This window comes from Tyto alba, unplaced genomic scaffold (genome assembly GCF_018691265.1).
Source record: "Tyto alba isolate M040663 unplaced genomic scaffold, T.alba_DEE_v4.0 Super-Scaffold_19, whole genome shotgun sequence".
Lineage (NCBI taxonomy): Eukaryota > Metazoa > Chordata > Aves > Strigiformes > Tytonidae > Tyto > Tyto alba.
The window spans coordinates 9,847,137-9,867,792 of NW_024881281.1; the positions used below are offsets into that span (position 1 = coordinate 9,847,137).

At 47.6% G+C, this 20,656-nt stretch overlaps 1 protein-coding gene across 1 annotated transcript; it reads right to left on the reverse strand.

The window, feature by feature from the left end:
* Positions 1–3,508: 3,508 nt before the first annotated feature.
* On the reverse strand, positions 3,509–19,655 carry RCC1L (RCC1 like). The gene is made up of 11 exons (XM_032993730.2): positions 19,341–19,655; positions 18,448–18,577; positions 15,801–15,929; positions 14,854–14,920; positions 13,682–13,733; positions 11,273–11,357; positions 10,678–10,859; positions 9,131–9,215; positions 7,885–8,058; positions 6,502–6,587; positions 3,509–4,880 (listed from the first exon to the last, which is right to left on the reverse strand). The coding sequence occupies exons 1-11, from the start codon at positions 19,644–19,646 to the stop codon at positions 4,803–4,805; spliced, it is 1,374 nt and encodes a 457-aa protein (XP_032849621.2). The 5' UTR covers positions 19,647–19,655; the 3' UTR covers positions 3,509–4,802.
* Positions 19,656–20,656: the final 1,001 nt, after the last annotated feature.

The following is a 20,656-nucleotide window of genomic DNA, read 5'->3' on the forward strand; positions in this document are numbered from 1 at the left end:
TGTGGGGGGTCTGTGTGTCCTGGGGGGTCTGTGTGTGCCGTGGGGGGTCTGTGTGTGCCGTGGGGGGTCTGTGTGTGCCTTGGGGTGTCTGTGTGTGCCGTGGGGTGTCTGTGTGTCCTGGGGTGTCTGTGTGTGCCGTGGGGGGTCTGTGTGTGCCGTGGGGTGTCTGTGTGTCCTGGGGGGTCTGTGTGTGCCCTGGGGTGTCTGTGTGTGCCGTGGGGGGTCTGTGTGCGCCCTGGGGTGTCTGTGTGTGCCGTGGGGTGTCTGTGTGCGCCCTGGGGTGTCTGTGTGTGCCGTGGGGTGTCTGTGTGTGCCCTGGGGTGTCTGTGTGTGCCGTGGGGTGTCTGTGTGTGCCGTGGGGTGCGTGGTGACTCCCTCTCATGGGGACAGAACACGCTGAGCTGCTCTCAGCACACAGACCAGCGCAGTGCAGCCCCCCAGGAGAGCTGGCAAGGCCAAGGGACCTAGGCTGCGAAAGGGCTGTTAAAAATAAACAATTATCTTTTTTTCAGTGTTTTGTGTTTTTTGCGGGCTGGTCTGTGTGGTCACGTGGACCAGGGCCCTTGGTTGAAGGCACATGTGGCTCCTCTTCAACTTTGAGGCTAGTGTACCTATTTTGCAGCTGTAAGATTTTCGGCGGGGCCGGAGCCTTCCTTAGTGCCAGCATCACCAGTTCCCCTCCTTCCCCTCCTCCAGCGGTCGCGCGCCCCGGGAGGACACGGCCGGCTTCACCGCAGCTCAGCCACGCTCCGGTCTGTCCCCGTTCACCGGCCCCGATGCCGCGCAGCCTGCACACAACCTCTCGGTCACGGAGACCGGGAGAAGTGCCCGGAGACTGACCAAATTTAGCCATGAAGGTCCCTTCCTTTAGCAAGGGATGAAGGCGTTTTTACCAACGACAAGCAAGTCTTGCTTAGAAACCCGGCAGCAGAGCAGCTCCCCAGGGCCCCGGGAGCGACAGCTCCAGCCCACGGCCGCTGCCGGGCTCCCCCCAGGCCGTGACAGGAGGTTTCTCTGGGAAGAGCCTTTCCCGGAGCAGCAGGGTGCTGGCGGGCACCAGGGCCAGCAGCAACACCAGCCCAAGGGCCGGAGGGGTCGGGCAGGCTGGCAGCAGCCCTCTGCCAGCCCTCGCTGCGAAACTGGACCCACGGCTGAACTGGGAGGAGCGAGGCCAGACCACGAGTGGGACGTTTATCAGCCAGGCTCGAAAGAAAGACACAAAAAATTGGGAAGGGAAGGTCTCCCATCTCTTTTGGCTGCTTGTAGTGAGAAGCAACACGCCATCGAAAAGGCTCCGTGTAGCGGGGTGCATTCCTGCTGCCCCCCCAAGGGAAGCCCATTTGTAAGGTCTCATTTTCCCCCGGGGGACGAGCTGGGCACGGGGTGATGCCACGGCAGAACTGGCCCCAGGCAGGTCCCAGCCAAGCTTGGACCCCAAAACTGTGGCCTGGGCAGGCTGGTGCCGGGCTGAGGGGTGTGCAGTGGGGGCTGCTCTGCCAAGAGCTGGGGGGAGCCCAAGGGCAAAGTCCTTCAGCCCGTCCCACCAGCACTGCAGCTGCGCCACAAGACTGGCTGGAGGCAGGAGAGGAACAAACCCCCCCCCCCCCCCCCCCCCCCCCGGTGCGGATCGCTGCTTCAGGCACAGAGCTCTGCCCTGCCCAGTTCACGTGGGGCAGCGTGCTACCACATCTGTCACCACCCCCACAGCTCTGCCCTCCACATCCCACGCCGACTCCGCTCTACAAAAAGTGCTGAGCGAACGCAAAGACAGCGGGAGCCGGCGTTGGGCTGGGGGTCCCAGGCCATTCCTAACTTTGCAAGTAGCGCAAGACGCTACGAACAATGAAACGACTGCTGCCATGGCCTCGCTAATGGCTCTGGACACACTCTGGCCTAATCTTGGGGATCAAATAATTTCAGCAATGACCGGTTGTGCCAGGTTGTGGTGCCAAGGCTGTGGCAGCAAGGGGCTGCGGGGGGGGGGTGGGGGTTCTGCCAGAAGACACCAGGCGCTGCTCCTGTGTCGGGCTGAGACAGTTCCACCCCACTCTGAGAGACTCGCTGCTGGGCAAGGCCGAGCCCAGAGCGACAGAGGTAGTGCCTCTGGGATAATGTATTTAAGGAAGAAGAAAAAAAAACCCACACAACTGCAGCCAGAAGGGTGAAAAACAACTCTGCAGACACCAAGGTCAGTGCACAAGGAGAGGGATGAGGTACAAAAGTCAGGAGTAAGGCTGAGCCTGGGAAGAACGGAAGAGTGGGGGAAGATGTCTTTAGATTTGCTCTTTTCCTCATTATCCTGCTGTTTCACTGACAATAAATTAATTTCCCCAAATCAAGTCTGGTTTGCCCATGACGGTAACTGGTAAGCGATGGCCCTGTCCTTATCTTGACCCGCAAGCTTCCCAACATATTTTCTTGCTCCGTGGTGTTGATGGAGGGGGGGTGCCAGAGCAGCTTGGCAGACACCTGGCCATGGTGAACCCCCCCACTTCGACTGAAACAAGGGTCAGTGCTGGTGTCTGCCCAGCCACAGGCTCTGCCCCAACCTCGTCCCTGTCCAGCAGCACATTGGAGAATGCACTTTTATTAGAGTGGCTGTGGGCAAACAGTCCCTCCGCATTAAGCCATACAACACAACACTTCTATTTAGGGCTAAAGACCTTGCTGGCATCTAATTAACACAGAGACTTTGCAATTTATTGCACAGCAAGACCGCAACACACTCAGGTACGGCGCAGCACTAATTCTCATCCCAGCTCTCCGACAGGCCCAGCCCCACGTGCCATCAGGAGGCAGGTGTGAAGGAGAGCAGCTAAAAGCCCGCAGCGCTCCCCAGCACCAGCCCTCCGCAAACAGCAACATCCACGAACAGAATCGTTTGTGACACCTTTCTTACCACAGTTTTTTATGTTTGTTTTCAATGCTTTAATAAGCTTCCTTGTGTTAAAAGAGCATAGCTTCTCCCAGGAGGCCAACAAGACATGTTTGGGTAGCTCAGGTTGCCCAAGTCGCATGTAGAATAAGGTATAAATTAAATCTAACTTAATGGGAATTCACAGCAGGGAAGGTCTGCCACAATTTAAGGGCAGCTTTCTGCCCCTTCTGCCTCAGCCCCCCACAGCAGTGCCGGTTACACGGTAACAACTCATATATGTCTGTCTATTTCTGTGTACTTTGTTTCACCTTCCCTGTATTTTATGCAAAGCCCTTCAAGACTTATTTCATCGAGGTAGAGTTTACCTCGAGTTTTGGTAACTACACAACAGATTTGACGTAGAGTATCTGCTAATGGAGCCAAAACGTGCGTACACGGTGTCCCCCAGGTCTGTGGATACAGTGCCTGCCTACAACAGTAGCGGTCCCGCAGGTGCAGAGGTGTCTCAGCTGACAGAAGAGGTTTCCTGTCATATCACTGCGAACCAAAATGCTTAAGTTTAAATGCAGCATGCAAGACACAGCAGCTCATGCGTGAGGTCAAGCTCAAGAATATTCCCATTACTATTGATAAAGACTTCGTGATCACTTTATTAAAACTGCATTAGCTTGGGTTTTGCCAAAATTATTTACACAGAAGTATCCTGCCCAGAGAGAAATGATACAACTCTACCTGACTTTTGGAGTATTTCATAGAAGATGGCTTCACAGGCTTCGGTGTGAGATTTGATAAATGCCTGCTACAGGCACATACAGCTGCTGCATCCCATCTCTGTCAGCTTACCGTGTTCTAAACGCGCTCACCACCACTCCTCTGCTAAGAAGGTACCAAAAGAAACACAGCTCTGCTTCCTGCCCATTAAGACTCCCTCCCCTGCGAGGAAAAGCCTGGCTAATTTAAAAGGGCTCCTTGCAACGGAGAGTCACCATACTCCTGAAGACAGGAGTGCAGGGACTCCCCAGAAAATGAAAGGCAGTGGTTTGTGATCAGCACATGAAAACAGAAGTACCTGATGAGCTGCTCACATCCGCTGCCTGAGCACCGGCCTGCAGGCAGCCGAGAGGGAGCTTTGCCTCCCACCTGCCTCCATAAACAGGCTGGGCTGGCTACCGTCACCATCCCTCTGCCCTTCCGCAGCGACAGCAGCACAGAAGCCTATGATTTATGTTTGCATGCTGTCCTATTTAACAGTACTCTCCCCCTGCACGCGGGTTCTCACTCGTCCAGTTTAACGAAGGCGTTCCTCGGGTGTTCAGCCTTGGGAGCCCGCGGGGAACGCCGGCCAAGCCTGGGATGAGAGCAGGGCCCCGGCCGCACGGGACAGCAGCCTGCGCAGTGCGTGGTGGTGGGGGGCACCGAGGGGAGCTCTGCTGGACTCCAACAGCCAGCATGACTTTTTTCTTCCATGTAAAATGTAGTTATTAAAAAAACACCTTTCCCTTGAGAAATAGTTTGGTTCAGCCCAACACTGACACCCCAGAGCTGGTGACAGGGAGAGTCCATAAATGAATGTCCTGTGCTTCAGATTTCATCTCATGTCAGTCTTCCCTGAGGAAAATGCTCTTCATCCTTAGGCACAGAGGGACTTGCGGGGCTGTGGGCTGGGCCTGAGACTCTTTGGGAGCTCACTGTGAACCAGCCAGAGCACTCCTTGCATTTCACTCTTCTCAGGGAACGTACGTCCTTCCTGCAGCCAGGCCGGAGCGTTTCAATGATGCGGAGACAACACCCCCAGGCACTGCCATGGCTGTCTCTGCTCACAGTCACTTCTTGCTTGGCTTCACAGAATGAGGCTTCCTTTCCAAGAATCTCGCCACCAAGTCCCCCCATCTTCTTAGCACCGTGCTGAGGCCCAGCAATACAACTAGGTAAAAGACTTAACGATGCTTACCATGTGATCAACTCCACAGGCAACTTCCACCACCTCCCCGGGTACAGTCACCTGGATCAGACACACAAGAGTGGATTATTTCTCAAGCTGGCACTTTGCACCTGATACTTCCTATTTCTCATCCTCCTCCTTAACAAGCCAGTTGGTTTCACAGGGACTTGTACCAATGAAAGTGCCATCTTGAAAACCCAGAGAAAGCAAGATTCAGCACCAGACATGCTTGTGCATCGAGCTGTGAAATACTCCCCTCCTCCCTTCACAGAAGGGCACAAACCTTTGGAAGGACAAAAAGAGAGGGCTCACTAGCAGACAGTGGGGAGACTGTAGCCTCAGCCCATCTGTTCAGCAGCAGAAACAGCATGACCGAACAGAGCGTAATCCAGACTGCAGGAAGAGGATCTGCCCAAGCACCACAAGGACTTGTCTCCTCTCATCAGCAAAGACTGGAACGAGGCAAAAGCTCAACTTAGCCTAAGGCAGCTTTTGCTTTGATGCTAAGCAGACCCAGTTCACTCACTAGCGTAGTTGTAGCTCTTTCACTTAAAGCTGACTTCAAACTCAAGGAAAGCAGAGGCTACAAATGCAAGTTTCTCCTTAGAGCTAAGCGACAGGAGCAGTGGCTAGTTCTAAGGCAGGAGGCCACAGACAAGTATCCTGGTAACTGCTCTTGCTGCGGTGCGTTGCTGTACTAGTGTCAGACAGTGTTGGCTGTTTAAGGGAGCACAACCCTCAAGGTCCACACTGAGGGAAACTTGGACGTGCCACGCCTGGTGAATTCAGAAACTCCACTCAGCCACAGCAGTGTGATTTTAGGCAAATGCTCCTGAGTCAGTCTTTTTTTGTTCATTTTTAAAAGGAGGAGAAAGCATACTAAAGAAACACATCCACTGCAAGTTCAGACACATGGAAAGGGACTCCAGGGTGGCCCAGCTGATTGCCTCCCTCCTCTCCTACTTGGCCTTCATGGAGACTGGGAACATCTGTTAGGCTGAGCGCTGAACTCCAGAGCCAAAGACTCTTCTACACCCACAGAGTCTGGCTCTCGGAGCCATCTCCGAGAAGGGAGTGGAACTGGAAGCGTTGCAAAACAGCTATGAAAATAGTTCAGTGGCTAAGGATCTCCTACTGTAACTACAGTCAGTCCAGTGACCCACTGCCACAGCTGCCTGACCTGGAAGAGGAGCAGGGGAAGGAAGCCCACTGCTATGTGGACCTGCTGTCCCTATAGTCAGACTGCCATGACCAAAACGTTCACCTAATTGAGATGTGTAATGCACACCTTTTGGGTCACAGATGACCAATGCTAGTGGTTTTCTCTGCAGCATGTGCAAAAGTGAAGTGCGGGTTAGAAGCGGAGGGAAGAGGCAGTAAGGGGTAGCAGGTAGAAGCCTGTGAACAGGAGATAAGAGCTGTTCAGATGTGAGATGGCACGACACCAGGTGTTGCTTGGGAGCTGAAATCGGTACTGAAATAACAGACTAAGAAAATGACTGAATTGCTTCATCCCTAAGCGGGCTACACGAGGACCTCTGTAAAACTAAACAGTCATCTTAGGCTTCCACCTCTTTCAAAATTACTCAACAAAATCACACAGCAAATGATGTTTCTTGCCCTCAGGATAACAAAGACTAGCTAAATAATATACTCTTGGCCTTAATACTACCATCCTTACCCTCCATGGGAAATACTGGTCTTCCATTCTTCCAGTTCCCAGGCACCCTCTTAGATTCTTGCCCCATACAAACAGTTCTCCTCTGTCTGTACAGGGAAAAAAAGAATAAAACAGGGCAGAGTCATTAAAATGGAAGAATTCTGTTTGTGATACAGGCAAGTGCAGCTATAGTGCTTCTGGGAGTATAAAGGGTTATACATGCAGTATGAAGGCCATCCAGTTTAGTCCCAAGTACAATAAATGTACTTGTGCTTGGGGAAAATGATGCCTAATGAGCAGGACAAGCAGCAAGTTCTGAGCACAAGTCTTTGCTTCCCCTTCTTACAGCTCTTGCTTTGGAATTTTATTTGAAGAAAGAGTGCAGCAGAAGAGATTCCAGGGAATCATTTTGTGGTGAAGTGAATCATTTGTACTGGAAGTTAGACAATTACAGCTGACCCACATCAGCTATCAGCACAGCAAATTGGGTAAGCAAGGCAGTGAAACCTGTCCCAAGCTGTCACCTGGAGACCGGTTATTCAGCTGCCTGACAGAAGTGACCTTCCAATGACAACTAGCAAGGAGAAAAAAAATCTGTGTTCAACCGAGCTGGAGAGTTTTAAGATCCTCAGCAAAACATGTAGCTCTCACAAGTGTTCAGATCAGCCCCACAGCAGAGACAACCAAAACACGATCTATAAATACAATTTCATTGGAATGCAGTTTCTAACGCTTACTGAATACCAAGGGGAGACCAGTTACAAGCACCCTGACCAGACTGACAGTCCTCAAGAACCAAGCACATTGGCACCTGGCACTTTTCATTAGTAAACTATTACTTTTGCTACCAAGCATGTGGGTTTTCTGTGCTGCTGCCCTCTGCTGCCCACTTCTATGTGATTTTTCAAATTCAAAACTTCCTTTAAAGGCTGGTATCAAGTACAGGGTGTACATACAAGAGTGTCAATCCCTTCGCATGTTCAATGTGTAGGTCTTCCCACCTGCTAACTCAATTGGTCAGAAATGCCAAGAAACCCTGACATCTAGCTCTGCTTTAGACTCAGTTTTAGTTTGTTCACTTATCACAAATTCCTGCCTCTTCTAAAGTGCACCTGATTGACTTATTTCGTATAAGGAAATGAAAAAAAAAAAACCTTCCCAGGTTTCCTGTTTGAGAGAAATTTTTTGTTTGGTTTAGAAGACACTTTCTCAATTAAAGTATGCATTAGTGCAGTACCTACATTAGAAACCACGCTGACACCTGTAAATGTGCTGCTCACCCCTCCTGCTGCATTCCAGCGTGCTTTGAAGTTTAAAGAAAGAAGAGTGCTTTTTTTAGTTTTCTTTTAACTGCCAATAATAAGGCAATGTGACTTCTCCATGACAGTAGGACTAGAAACTTACTTGTCAGTGCTGCAAACTGGCTGAGTCCACAGCGAATGTGAGCAACACGGATGTCCGGATTGATGTCTGACTGGCCAAAAAGGCTGGGTGGGATCATCTCTGGCACTGCTGTCTCTATTAGGTTTGGTCCTTTCCCAAGAATTCCATATCCCCAGACAAAAACATTTCCTTCTTCTGTATTACAATAAGAACACATTCTGTAAGAAAGTCTGTGCTTGTGAAATTCATGCCATGACCAAAACTTAATCAGATCCAAAGGGATATTTTCATTTCTCCCAGAGCAGTCTAGCACCTTTTGATTATTTAAAATTTGCAAACAATGCATTCATATCCAAATGCCTTCATTTTTTCCTAAGCTGTACAAGCAGATCAAGCTTCACAGGCAAAACTTTCATAAGGAAATAATGCCAACACAGCGTGGGCTGCATAAAATACTTCAGCTCACTGACTGATGGGACAGAGGTTGAGTGTTTTATTATCATTGCTTTTCCCTTTGAGGCACAGCCAAACCAGCAGTGGGCTAGTCACTTTGCCTGGCATTCTGCCTTAAACTGGGTGCCTGGGAAAGGCAGCAGCTGGACAGCATAAGACAGAGTAAGTTGCTACGTTTGCTAGCTCTGCCTCCTTCACGCTAGAAACTCAAATGTCTCATCATCATGACGACCACATCATATAGATGATCGTCTTCCTTGAGATGATCCTTCATAAAACTAGTACAATCCCCTCCCTCATTCCTTTACTCAGTGACTGTCAAGCTGTGTTCCCCTGGCCACTGTCAACCCGAGGCAGCATTCACCAAGAAGCCTGCTGCAGAGTCTCACTGTTCTCAGAACTCTCTACTTTCCAACCTAGTTTATCAAGATTTATTCACATGTCAGATTTGTATTGAGTCTGAAGGGCTCTTCTTTCTCTCAAGTGTTGCCTTCCTTCCTCCCCATAACCATCTCCATTACAGGCCACACATGGCCTGTGTGATCAGCAAAAGAGATCAGAACCACAAGCAGCAACCATGCTCTTGTTCTAGTTTGCGTAAGCACTCACAACAGCACATATTGGAAGTAATGCTCTGCGGCTAGTGAAAATAACTCCCCTGGTACATTCTTAAATCACAGGTTTCTCAGTCTCCCAGATTTCCTCATAAGAGACAGTACTTTCCTGTTTCCAGTAAACAAGAGGTTTGCTCCATGATGTTATAACTGACCTACTGCATGGCTTTGCACTAAAGAGGATGTGAAAGCAAACTCACCCGTTAGCACAATATTTCCAGTCCCTCCACACGCAGCCTCCTTTATCTTCCCAATCTTGAATGGCAAATGCCTGGGAACATTCACCTGTATGAGGTTGCAAGAGAGTTGTTAAGGACAAGGTAAACTGCAAACCAGACACACATTTGTAACTTGTCCTCTAGTTCTGGTTAGAGCTTCCATATACTAAATTCCTGAAACAGACAACCTTAACTGCCTGAATAACAGAACAAATGAACAAATGCAAGTCCCAAGATTAAAAAAACTACATGAAATTCATTAAGGCTGAGACTACTGACCAAGTAGAAGGAGTTACCCACTGAAAAGCTTACATGCATGGCAACAAAGCTGGGAAGGCTTAACATCTGCTTATATCACTGGCTCTCTAAGTCAGACACGATGGGAAAGTTAGTAAGTGAGCACACTTGCAAGTTTTGACAATGGACAAGATCACTAAAATTTGCTCCGCGGTGGCCTTTCCGAACATACTAGGGAAAAACCACTCAAAGATAATCACTCTCGTTTGGTACAAAACCTAAACAACTTGACACGTGTAAACAGCGATGTCAGATTTCACAGATAATATCCAGCTCTGAAATTCCACAATTTGGACTTGCACCTAAATATTGTACCTACAACTCCTGCTTTGACAAACATGCCACTCATCCATTTCAGACCCCTCTGACCTCCAGCAAGCACCCAGCGAGGAAACAACTACACTGCTTAACCTGGTCATTGTCTTCAGGTCTTATGAATCTCAGTAATTAGCTCTTCAGTAAGGATACATCAGGAAAGGCATGGGAAACAAAGGTATATATTTTACTAGAGCCATACTAATGCAATTGTCTGCTCTTAGCCTTCTGCCAAGAATAGCTTGAGTATTAATTAATTTCTTGACTCCATTTACTACACTAACTGTAAAAGCAGACCATCTGCCTAATCACCTCAGTACTACAATGCTTAGTGTCAAGTCAGCACTATATTTTTGCCCCACATAGATTTGATCCAAAATCCTTTTGCCTGTGAGACAATGGGATTTGTTCAGGACTCAGCTATAAACCTATTAAGGTTGTTCATGAAAAATTCACCAACATACAGGTTGATTGTCAGGGACTTCCAGGGATCATCTGGACCAGCACCACGCTCAAAGCAGGACCACTCGGAATTCTAGACTAGCCAGCCATAAGACTAATTCCTGTCTGAAACCAGCACAAGTACTTGAGCTGGATCCCAATTTGGTGCAAAGTCCATGGTATGGGGAAAGGAGAACATGGGGTATATTTTTTTGATGTTTGTAACAGACTAAAACTGGGGTGAGGGGACACAAGCCTTTGCCTATCAATAGCTGGGGAACATACTGCCCTAAAGCTCTACAAACATTTCAGACAGATCGGTTTTGTAAGCATATGTAAAACTACTAGTGGTGTTAGTTTATTTTGATTTATACTGTTGTCAAAAGAACCCAGAGCAGGAACAGGTGTGTAATTTTTAACCCTGTGAGTAGGATCTGAACTGAAACATGTCAAAACACGCCCCCAGGCCAACTTACCTGTGTGGTTTCTGTGACTGATGCCAACTGCAAGTATTCTGAATTTCCCCAACCAAAGACATCTCCTTCATCTGAAACAGCCAGACAACAGTCCCCATAGGAAGAGACCTGGACAATGTTTACTCCAGCAATGTCACCACATAGCTTAGTAGGAACACTGGTGATGTTGTAATGCCCAAGACCTGGAAGGAAAAAAAGTAGAGAGATGATGAAGAAATTTTTCCAGACATACTTTTAATAACTACACAAACCGTGAAATGAAAATCGGGAAGGCAAAGCCTGCACAGAATCAGGGAGCTAACCTTCCCCAGCCACTTCCACAGCCCCTCACAAGCTTTAAACAGTAGACACATTCTCCTCAGATTGCATGCCTGAATTGCGAGCGTGGCATCCTAGGATTGCCAGTGTGGCATCCTAAAGCTCCAATAAAAGTGAACTAGCTTGTCCCTGTTTGGTTACACAAAAGTATTGAGAACATCTGCACATAGCTGCATGTACCAGCACCTTTCTGTCCATACATGCACGACAAATACACATTGCAAGCTCTGAATTAGGACAGCTTGCTATATTCATCAATTCACCGAAATGCTCCTACCTGTTTGTCCATCAGCTCCCCATCCACATGCATAGACTGCACCTTTCTTGGTTCTAAACAGGCTGTGGTCCTGCCCACACACAACCTGCACACAAACAAAAAGTCAGAGCAAGTCAGAAAAGGTCACATGTTCAGAATTGATTTAACTAAGCATTACGGGCAGACAAATTTGAGTAATGAACCTCTACAATGCCCATCAGCTCAGATTTTCACCTTTCTCCCCCAGTCAAATGGCTGCACAGACAGGGAAGGCTAAAAACAGCACAGTACAGCACAGAAAACAGCAGAATTTTCTTTGGGGAAAGCGATGCTGCAGTTGATTTGTTCTGAGATCTAAAATGAGGCCTAGTTAACAGAGAGCTCGATTCAACAGTACAACACAATAAAACAGCAAAGAGTAAATAAGAGATCTCCCTTCCCAGAGTGCTACCACATGGCGCTCAATGCCAGCTACAAACTGCTATTGATTCCTTGCCATGTAAGCGCTCTAGGAACACATCTGTTCTCAAACTGACATTTACATTGAACTAGCAATCATGTCTGCCATAGGCTTGGCAGGAATTAAAGCCAAGATCTTCAAAAGCAGACATTAAAAATTTGCCAAAGATTAAAGGAATTTAATCCACAAGTTAAGAGTGACTACCAAGAATATTAAGCACGTAACTGTTATCATCAAAGTACAAACAGGTACCAATTGTTGAACCCCCTTGAAAAAAATAAAATAATGAAAAATCCAAACAGAAGTTTACAAGCCCAATTCAACACGTCATTAGGATGTACCACAGCACACTCTCATCACGTGGACCTAAATGAATGACCCTTGCTTTCTAGGATGCTGCATGGAGCAGGAGCAATGTTTGCCCACGGAATTCTGTTCCAGTTGCGTAACACGAGTGAAACTGCTCCGGTGCCTGGAAATACTGCAGCTGTGGGCAGATTCAGTGGCATTTATGCTGCCCTGCAGTCCCTTGCTCTCCTAGAAACCTGCCCTAGGGAAGTGCTGGCTAGTCTAAGTGGACAGTCTCACAGTTCATTTTTGAAATGGAGAAGACAAAGTTCAAAATAAAACCATTCCTAAGTGACATAAAAGTGACAAAGGGGAAAAAGAGCAGGAAACAAGGACAGGAAGGGATGAGGCATCAGAACGACCTCCCTGCCGCACCAACGAACGCGCTGCATCGGCATTCCCATCAAATTCTTTGGTAAGTTCAGACCCTGCATTGCCTATAACAACTGCTCTGAAGAGACATGGAGCAAAATGCCACCTTGCATTTTTTATAAGCAACCATATAGCAGACCACCTCGTCATTTCAAAGAGTTTCAACTGAATGATCTGCATACTGATTTTATTTTTTACATTACAGAATCACAGACTGGTTGAGTTTGGAGGGAACCTCTGAAGATCGTGTGGTCCAACCCCCCCCCCTCCACCTCAAGCAGGGCCACCTACAGCCAGTTGTCCAGGACCATATCCAGATGGCTTTTGAGAATCCCCAAGGAGGGAGAGTACACAACCTCTGGGAAACCTGTGTCAGTGCTCAGTGTCTCCCAATGTTCTGAGGGAACCTCCCGCGTCTCTGTCTGTGCCCACTACCCTCTTGTCCTGTCACCAGACACCACTGAAAAGAGCCTGGCTCCATCCTTGTTACACCCTCCCTTCAGGTATTTATACACATTGCCAAGACATGCCCCCAGCCTTCTCTTTTACTGGCTAACAGTCCCAGCTCTCCCAGCATTTCCTCGCAGGAGAGATGCTCCAGTCCCTTACCTTGATGGCCCTTTGTTGGACTCTCTCCAGTATGTCCATGTCTCTCTTGTACTGGGGAGCCCAGAAATGGACGCAGTAGTCCAAGTGTGGCCTCACCAGTGCTGAGTAGAAGCGATGGACCAACTCCCTTGACCTGCTGGCAACACTCCTCCTAATGCAGCCCAGGAAACTGTTTGCCTTCTCTCCAGCAAAGGCACTCTACTGGCTCATGGACAACTTGGTGTCCACCAGGACCCCCTGGGCCTTTTCTGCGAAGCTGCTTCCCAGCTAGTCGGCCCCCAGAGTACAGCAGTGCCTGGGGCTGTTCCTCCCCTGCTGCAGGACTTCACCCTTCCCCTTGCAGAACTTCATGACGTCAGGCCGTTTCTCCAGCCTCTGGATGGCAACACCACCCTCTGGTGTATCAGCCACTCCTCCCAGTTCCCAGTTTTCTGTCACCTGTAAACTCACTGAGGGGACACCCTGCCCCATCATCCAGATCACTAGTGAAAATGTCAAACAGGATCGGATCCAGTAATGACCCCTAGGATACAGCACTAGCTACTGCCATTCAACTAGTCTTTGTGCCAACAATTACTACTCTTGGCTGTTCAGCCAGTTTTCAATCCACCTTCAGAATTCAGTTCAGATGAATCTCTTACCTGGACAACTCTGCTGTCAAACTCCCTCAGCTGATGAATTAGATGGCTTTCACTGGACACCACCAAACAACCACCGAGAAGAGAAAAGGCAACACAGAGGATTTCAGAGAACTACAACTGAAAAATGTGAAGGTAGACCTGCCTTTACTGAAATCCACTTTGCTATTATAAGAGAGATTCTTTCACATGTTCTCTTATATATTCAAAGAGCATAGTTCCACTGCAAAATTACTGCACAAAGAAGGAAAGTCATTTTGCATTCTCTTATTTAAGAAGTTAAGAACTGTCACTTTTTAAATATAACCTCTCATGGGAAATGGGGGTGGGAGCAATCCTCAAATACATTCCCTAGTCTAGAATGAGCACAGACACCAGATAATACTGCAGCACCTACACAAACACTACACTTAACCAGAGATTAACCAGATATCCCAGAGTACAAACAGTGTAGTCTTAACATCCATGGCATACTTTCACAAAAATAGGAATTCTGAACAATCCAATGACTAAATTCCAGTATCAAGGCAAAAAAAAAAAAAAGCTAGCTAAATTACAGCTATTTTCTTAAACTCCATAGGCCAAGTCTTGTGGATCATGGAGAGTGCAATGAGAAAGACCTCCTCTAGGCCCTGCCAGGGAATCAGTAACTTTCAACATATTCCCACTATTCACTTACATCACTACTATCTTACAGAACATTTTGAGAATATGCTTTGGTGTAGCCCAAAAAAAGCTTGTGAAGGAAAAGCACTGCAGATTCAAAGGCAGTTACAGCAAAGAGATTCAACAGAAGGATGGCTCTTTCATCATTAAATTTCATTTCTAACACCCTCAGAAATAGAACTTGCACTCTGAAAGGCTAAAGGGAGAAAGACTGACGACTAACACCGATTACCTCAAGCAATTTATGAAGGTTGAGTTTTCTCACTATGCCCTGCAAAAACTCACATGCTGCCATCTTTGCCTTTTGTGAATGTGGTCACAAGAGTGCTAGTGCCCAGACTGGTTTTGTATGCCTGCAGCATATAAGCTTGTTCTCAGACTCCTTAATCTTATCTAGTATCCTTATACTACCAGACTGTTCCCACCTCCAGGCTTTTCTGTAGGGTAGTTTTTATGTAATTATGTTTTTAACATTAACGAAATTAAGCTTCGATTACTTTGGATCTCACCTGTAAGTTTCATCTTCAACAACTTTCCGGCCACACTGTCCATAAGAATTGTTCCCCATTGTGAAAACTGAAAAACAATGATAAAACGCACTAGCTTTATTACTGTCCAATCCCCTGGAAGCCTCTTTTCAGGTACACGAAATATTTTCATGTGGTCCTCAGTATGAAAGGTGGAACACAGTACTGTAAAAACTGGCATAAGCTTTCTTCAAATCAACCCCACTTAAATTCAAGTGACTGAATCCATTTTTGTCAACAATATGCCAGTGACATTGTTGCAGGCACAGCAGCAGTACCTGGAGTCCATTGGCTGTTTTTCAGTAATTGCCTAGTTCATCCTGCCGTTGCCAAGGAGACTCAGAAATAGATCAGCGCTCCCACCGGAGCGTTAAATCAACCAACCAACCAGCTCACCCACTGATAAGCAGCACTGGATTGCTCAGCACAGCACTGAAACCACTGCACCAGAGAATTCCCAGAGATGTGGAGGGACAATTCAAACACAGGATCTTCTGTATAAAGACCTATTAATTAATCGCTTTTATAAAGGTAGCACACTGGGGCGTCAAGGGGAAAGTAACACAGGAGTATTGGCACAGCCATCCAAAACGGAATTCGAAAACATGTCTGACTGAACAAGACAAATAGGCTACACTTAAACAAGGCCTGGGGCTAGATAAACAAATCATATTTTGCAACACTTGTAGTGAAAAAGCTTCCAACACATTTACAGCTTGAGCCAAGCAGAGCTCAACACACGGTTATCAGCTCAGGGCTCTTTCTCTCCCAGGAACAATCCCAAAAGGCCAACAGCTACCTGCATCCCATTTACAGTGCAGACAGCCCATCCGGGGCTTAGTTCTAAAGGACACAAGACAATCTTTTCTGGAGCTTTTAATAAGAGCACAGTCAGGCGTCCCTTGTCACCAGCACAATCAATACTATACCTCCTTCACTATCTGTCAGGATCAGGGAATGGGCTCTCCCACAGGACACCTGCAAGACTCGAGTCTGCTGCGGCTTCTCAAGTGGCAATGGAATTGGAGACGGTTCCAAGACATATTCATAGCCCTTAGCTTAAGGAAGAGAGAGAAATTTAAAAAGTCAGCAGATTCCACAAAGCAAATTCATCATATATTTACCAATCCTGTTGTACACACACACACTCACTTCTGTTTTGTTACAAAAGCAGATATATTTTAGAAAGCCAAGATACTAACCACACTAAAAAGCTGACTGGGATTCATCAGGCAGGGGGAGGGAGAAGTTAAAAGCCAGAAGGGAGGTTGAAGCCAATAATCACTGCCTAATCAAAGATCCACCATACCTAGAGGCTGAATGTTATTAAGGCTTCAGGTGGCCAGAACTGAGAAACTGGGGCTTTCAGCCATATGTTCAACCACTTTAGTGAGTAAGGCTGGATTACTAGAGAGATTAACAGCAAGCACAAACTAAGTACTCTGTGCAACTGGGGATACTGCAAACAAGGTACAATAGCAGCAATCACAAAAAGACAGCATGAAAGGTGAACAAAAAAAAATGTTAGGGCTTCATATTTAAAGAACAGTAGATTAAAGGCCCTTTCAGAAAAAAGGAATGCAAGAAACATTAGCTAGCCTGGCTCCATAGGGGATAAGAGATCTAACATTTACAAAATAAAATGACAGGCTGTACTAGAAAAAGATTTAGTAGCTTGAAGAATATGTAAAGAGTTACAGTCAACTGGGAGAAAAAAAGGGGAAAAAAAAAAAAAAAACCAGCAAAACATAAATCAGTACTAGGGAAAAGGTTAAGGGGAGATAAAAAGCTTTGATATCAAAGAAAGCCACTCTAACAAGTGAAATCAAATCCCAGGGGATCCAAAGCAGTATTCTGCTCACATGTATCAGTGCTTTAACTAGTTCTCACTGCCTTCAATTAAAACAAGCACAGAAAATTTACACATACCCTTTTACAGAAAGACATTACTTGATGCAGGAAAGGCATCAGAACTGGCTGCTTGCAAATGGTGGGAGCCTGCCACGCAATACAGCAGGAACTGAAAGGCAGCAAAGTTTGTAACTGTCTAAAGAGACCTGGAAGTCACAAAGCAAAAAACTTTTCCTCTCTCTCTGTTCCTTCCAGCAGAGACACAATCTACTGGGATCTGTGGTAATCATCATAGAGATCTGAGGGATTTAGGAGAAAAGAGGCAACGAGGTGGCTAAGGAACAGGAGGATGACAGTAAAAGATTAGCCTAGCTTAAAAACAGCTTGAAATTAGAGCATGAAATACAATCATCTAAAAGTCAGAAGGTTGCAAATTCCCCTGGTAACAAAGCATCTTCAGGGACACAGTGTTGGAAATAGCAGGTACCAAAGTAAGTTTGTAAAACTGAGTAACGAGCTGCACATCCAACAGAAAGCTTGTCTGTAGGAAGTTAAATATAGAGCAGTAGCAATCCCACTGATCTGCACTGCACTTTCAACAGATCCTACCAAACACCAAATGCTCTCTTTAACTTAGAGGGGCTTGAACTGCAAAACTATTTAACCTATTTCTAGATTTTCTGACAAAACTAATCTGCAGGTCAGATGAAAAACCAGAAAATGACAAGACACCCCAGAGACATCAGCACATACAGAACTAAGAGCCAAAACCTTTAAAAGAAGAAGCGAGTGGAGGCTTCTGCAGACCTTTCATTTTGCAGCTGCTGTTTAAGCACACACACTTGCTGCGTGCACACACCCTTGGAAACCTCCACAGTATGCTAGCAGCGATGCACAACAGCAGCACAGTAGCTGCAATTTTCTTTTGCTTCTCCACAAAGTTTAATCTTTTGCCCGTATCAGACACATCACCTTAATGGATTATGCTCTTACACACTATAAAAAGAAAAGCTGATTTTTAACATGTTTTTCCTCAACTGTTTATGGAGGAACATTTTCAAACAGTTAGAGACAGCCATTCTATAAGGGATGTAAGTTTGTGGTTTTCGTGTCTGTCTTAGGTGGAAGGCGGCAATGTTCTGCACAGAAATCATCACCTTAAATGTGTTTAAATGTGTTCAAGAGCCTGGTATAAGACAGAATGACTGAATAGCATGGGTTTTGCTCAAAATGCAATTTGGTATAAAGATAAAAAACCTCTACGACTTCACAAAAAACTCCACTGTCTATATAAAAAGATCTCTGTGGGAAAGGAAATCAGTTCATAGGTACAAAGGCAACAGAAGTGAGTGAACCATCTTGCCAAAAATAGTTTTATTTACTAATCCACTACACTGTCTACTATCAAACTACAGAGATTCAAAGCAACACCTTAACCAACACACACTTCTGCAAAATACATATAGTTACTTAGACTTTAGTTATATCCAGTAGGTGCAGTACATAGAATAGATGCATACCTTGACCAATTACAAAACACATAAAAACACACCTAAGTTACAAAAAAAGACTTTAAAAAAAAAAAAAAAAAAAACACAAAACACAGCCCTGCACTCTGCATCAAAGCCTCCCAGGCATTTTTCTTGATTTCTAACTCCAAGTTTCGTCCATCACTTATATCCTGTAGTGCTGCCCTGTAAGTTTTTGAAACACTTCAATTCTTACTTCGATCTCTTCTGCTTCTCTGGAATCCGAGCTGGGAATCCTTGTTAAGCCCCATGCCCCACACTTTGGTGATGTCCGTGGTGTTAGAGGACAGCAGCGTGAATCCATAACCGCAGGCAGCAGAGGATATCTTTGAAGACAAAGAAAATCCACACCATTTGGTTATAAACTGTGGCTTAGAAAAACAAGTTTCACCCCACTCTATTTGTCCATCAGCATTTATTAAACCAGATACAAACTCATAGTGAGTATGGTCTTTGCAAAAATGATCAGAAACACTCTTCAGTGACAATCACAATGGTTTAAACTCAAGGCCAACATTACTGCCTTAGAGTTTTGTTTTCAGATGTATACATCTTTATTTTTTGTATTACTTTGGATCCATTCAAACACAACAGGAAGACCTATTTGCTGACCTGTAACAGCAGCAGAGAAAAAAAACAAAACAAAAAAAAAACAAATACATATTAAGAGAATAACATTCCCGTTTTACTCGTCAAAAAAAAGCCCACCATAAAAGCTCTGACCTTCTTCGAAGGGGACAGCAGAGCATAATGACTGAAACACGTAGACAAAAGAATAGTATGATTTTCAATGCAAGCTTCCAATTTTGTCAAGGTGAGAGACAGGGAAAACGAGGCCCGCTTTCCCTGATAAATGCTGTTCACACCCTTGCTGCCTTCTGCCTCTGACAAAAGAATACATATATTTTCCAAATCGTCCGCTGCTGTAGTTATACTGCAAATCACCCTGATTCACATCCCTGTATCAATTAAAAAAAAAAAAAAGCAACGGCGGCAACGTTTTTCAGTCAGAAAGCTGCCTAACGCCTCCCGCAGCCGCCGGGACGACAGCCGCGGGCGAGGGGCTGCAGCCGCCGCCCCCGGGCCCACCTTTTCCTCCGTGTCCAGCCGGTAAGGCGTGGGCTGGATCCGCCGCGGCTTCTTCCAGCCCGCGTCCGGCTTCACGAAGCTGGGGACGCCCAGGGCGCCCGAGTAGCAGAAGCCCCACACGAAGACGCGGCCCTTGCGCTTGGCCGCCTTCCCCGCGTACTGGAAGACCGGGGCGGCCTCCTCGGCCTCCCTCAGCTGGCGGGCGCTGCGCGGGCCCGCCGGCTTGGCCAAGCCCCTGCGAGGGGCCGGCGGCGGCCGCGCAGCCCCCGGCGCAGCCCCCAGCGCTGCCCTCGGCGCCCGCCACATGGCCCCCCCCCGCCCGCCCGCGCCCCTCAGGCCGCCGCCATCTTGCCGCCCTCTCACCCGCGACCCGGCGGGGCAAGGACCCCGCGCATGCGCCCGGCCCACGTGCGGCGCGAGCCGTGGGCCGGTTGGGGCGCGCGACGATCTCGTCTTAAAGGGGCCATGGCTCCCGTGGCGGAGGGAGGGGCCCCGCCCAACCCAGACTCGGACCCAGACCTCGATCTAAACCTAAACCCGCTCCTAGGCCCAAACCTACACCCAGAGGCAAACCTAGACCCGGAGCCGGACCTAAACCCAGACCCAAATCCAAACATGGACCCAAACCTACACCTAGACCCAAACCCAAACCAAGACCCAGACCCAAATCCAAACCCAGGTGCAAACCTAGTCCCAGATCTGCAACTAGACCCAAACCTCGTCCCAGACCCAAATCCAGACCCTGACTTGGACCTAGGCCCAGTTCCAGACCCAAACCCAGACCCACCCCAAATTTAGACACAGATTCAAACCAAGACCAAAATCCAAACCCAAACCCAGACCCAGATCCAAAGCTACACCTCCAGCCAGTCCCAGGCTCCGTCCCAAACACCAACCCAGACCCAAACTCAAATCCAAACCCAGACACTAACCTGTCCCCAGACCTAGACCCAGACCCAACCCAACCCTAGACCCAAACCCAAATCCAAACCCAGACACTAACCTGTCCCCAGACCTAGACCCAGACCCAACCCAACCCTAGACCCAAACCCACGCCCACACCCACAGCCCCACAGGCTCTGGGCCACCCACCCCGCATCCCTCACACCCTGCTGCCATTCGGGGTGGCCACCTTGCCTTATGGCTCCTGGCCCACCCCAGCCAACACCATGGCCCCACACCCCAGCCTGTGCTTCCCAACAGCAGGAGCGAAGCAGCCACCTTCCAGGAGGAAGCTGCCACCCCTTCGCCCCCAAAACTCAATTTCCCCCCCACTGGCATCTTTCGCAAGAGACCCTTGCCCAATCCCCCACCGG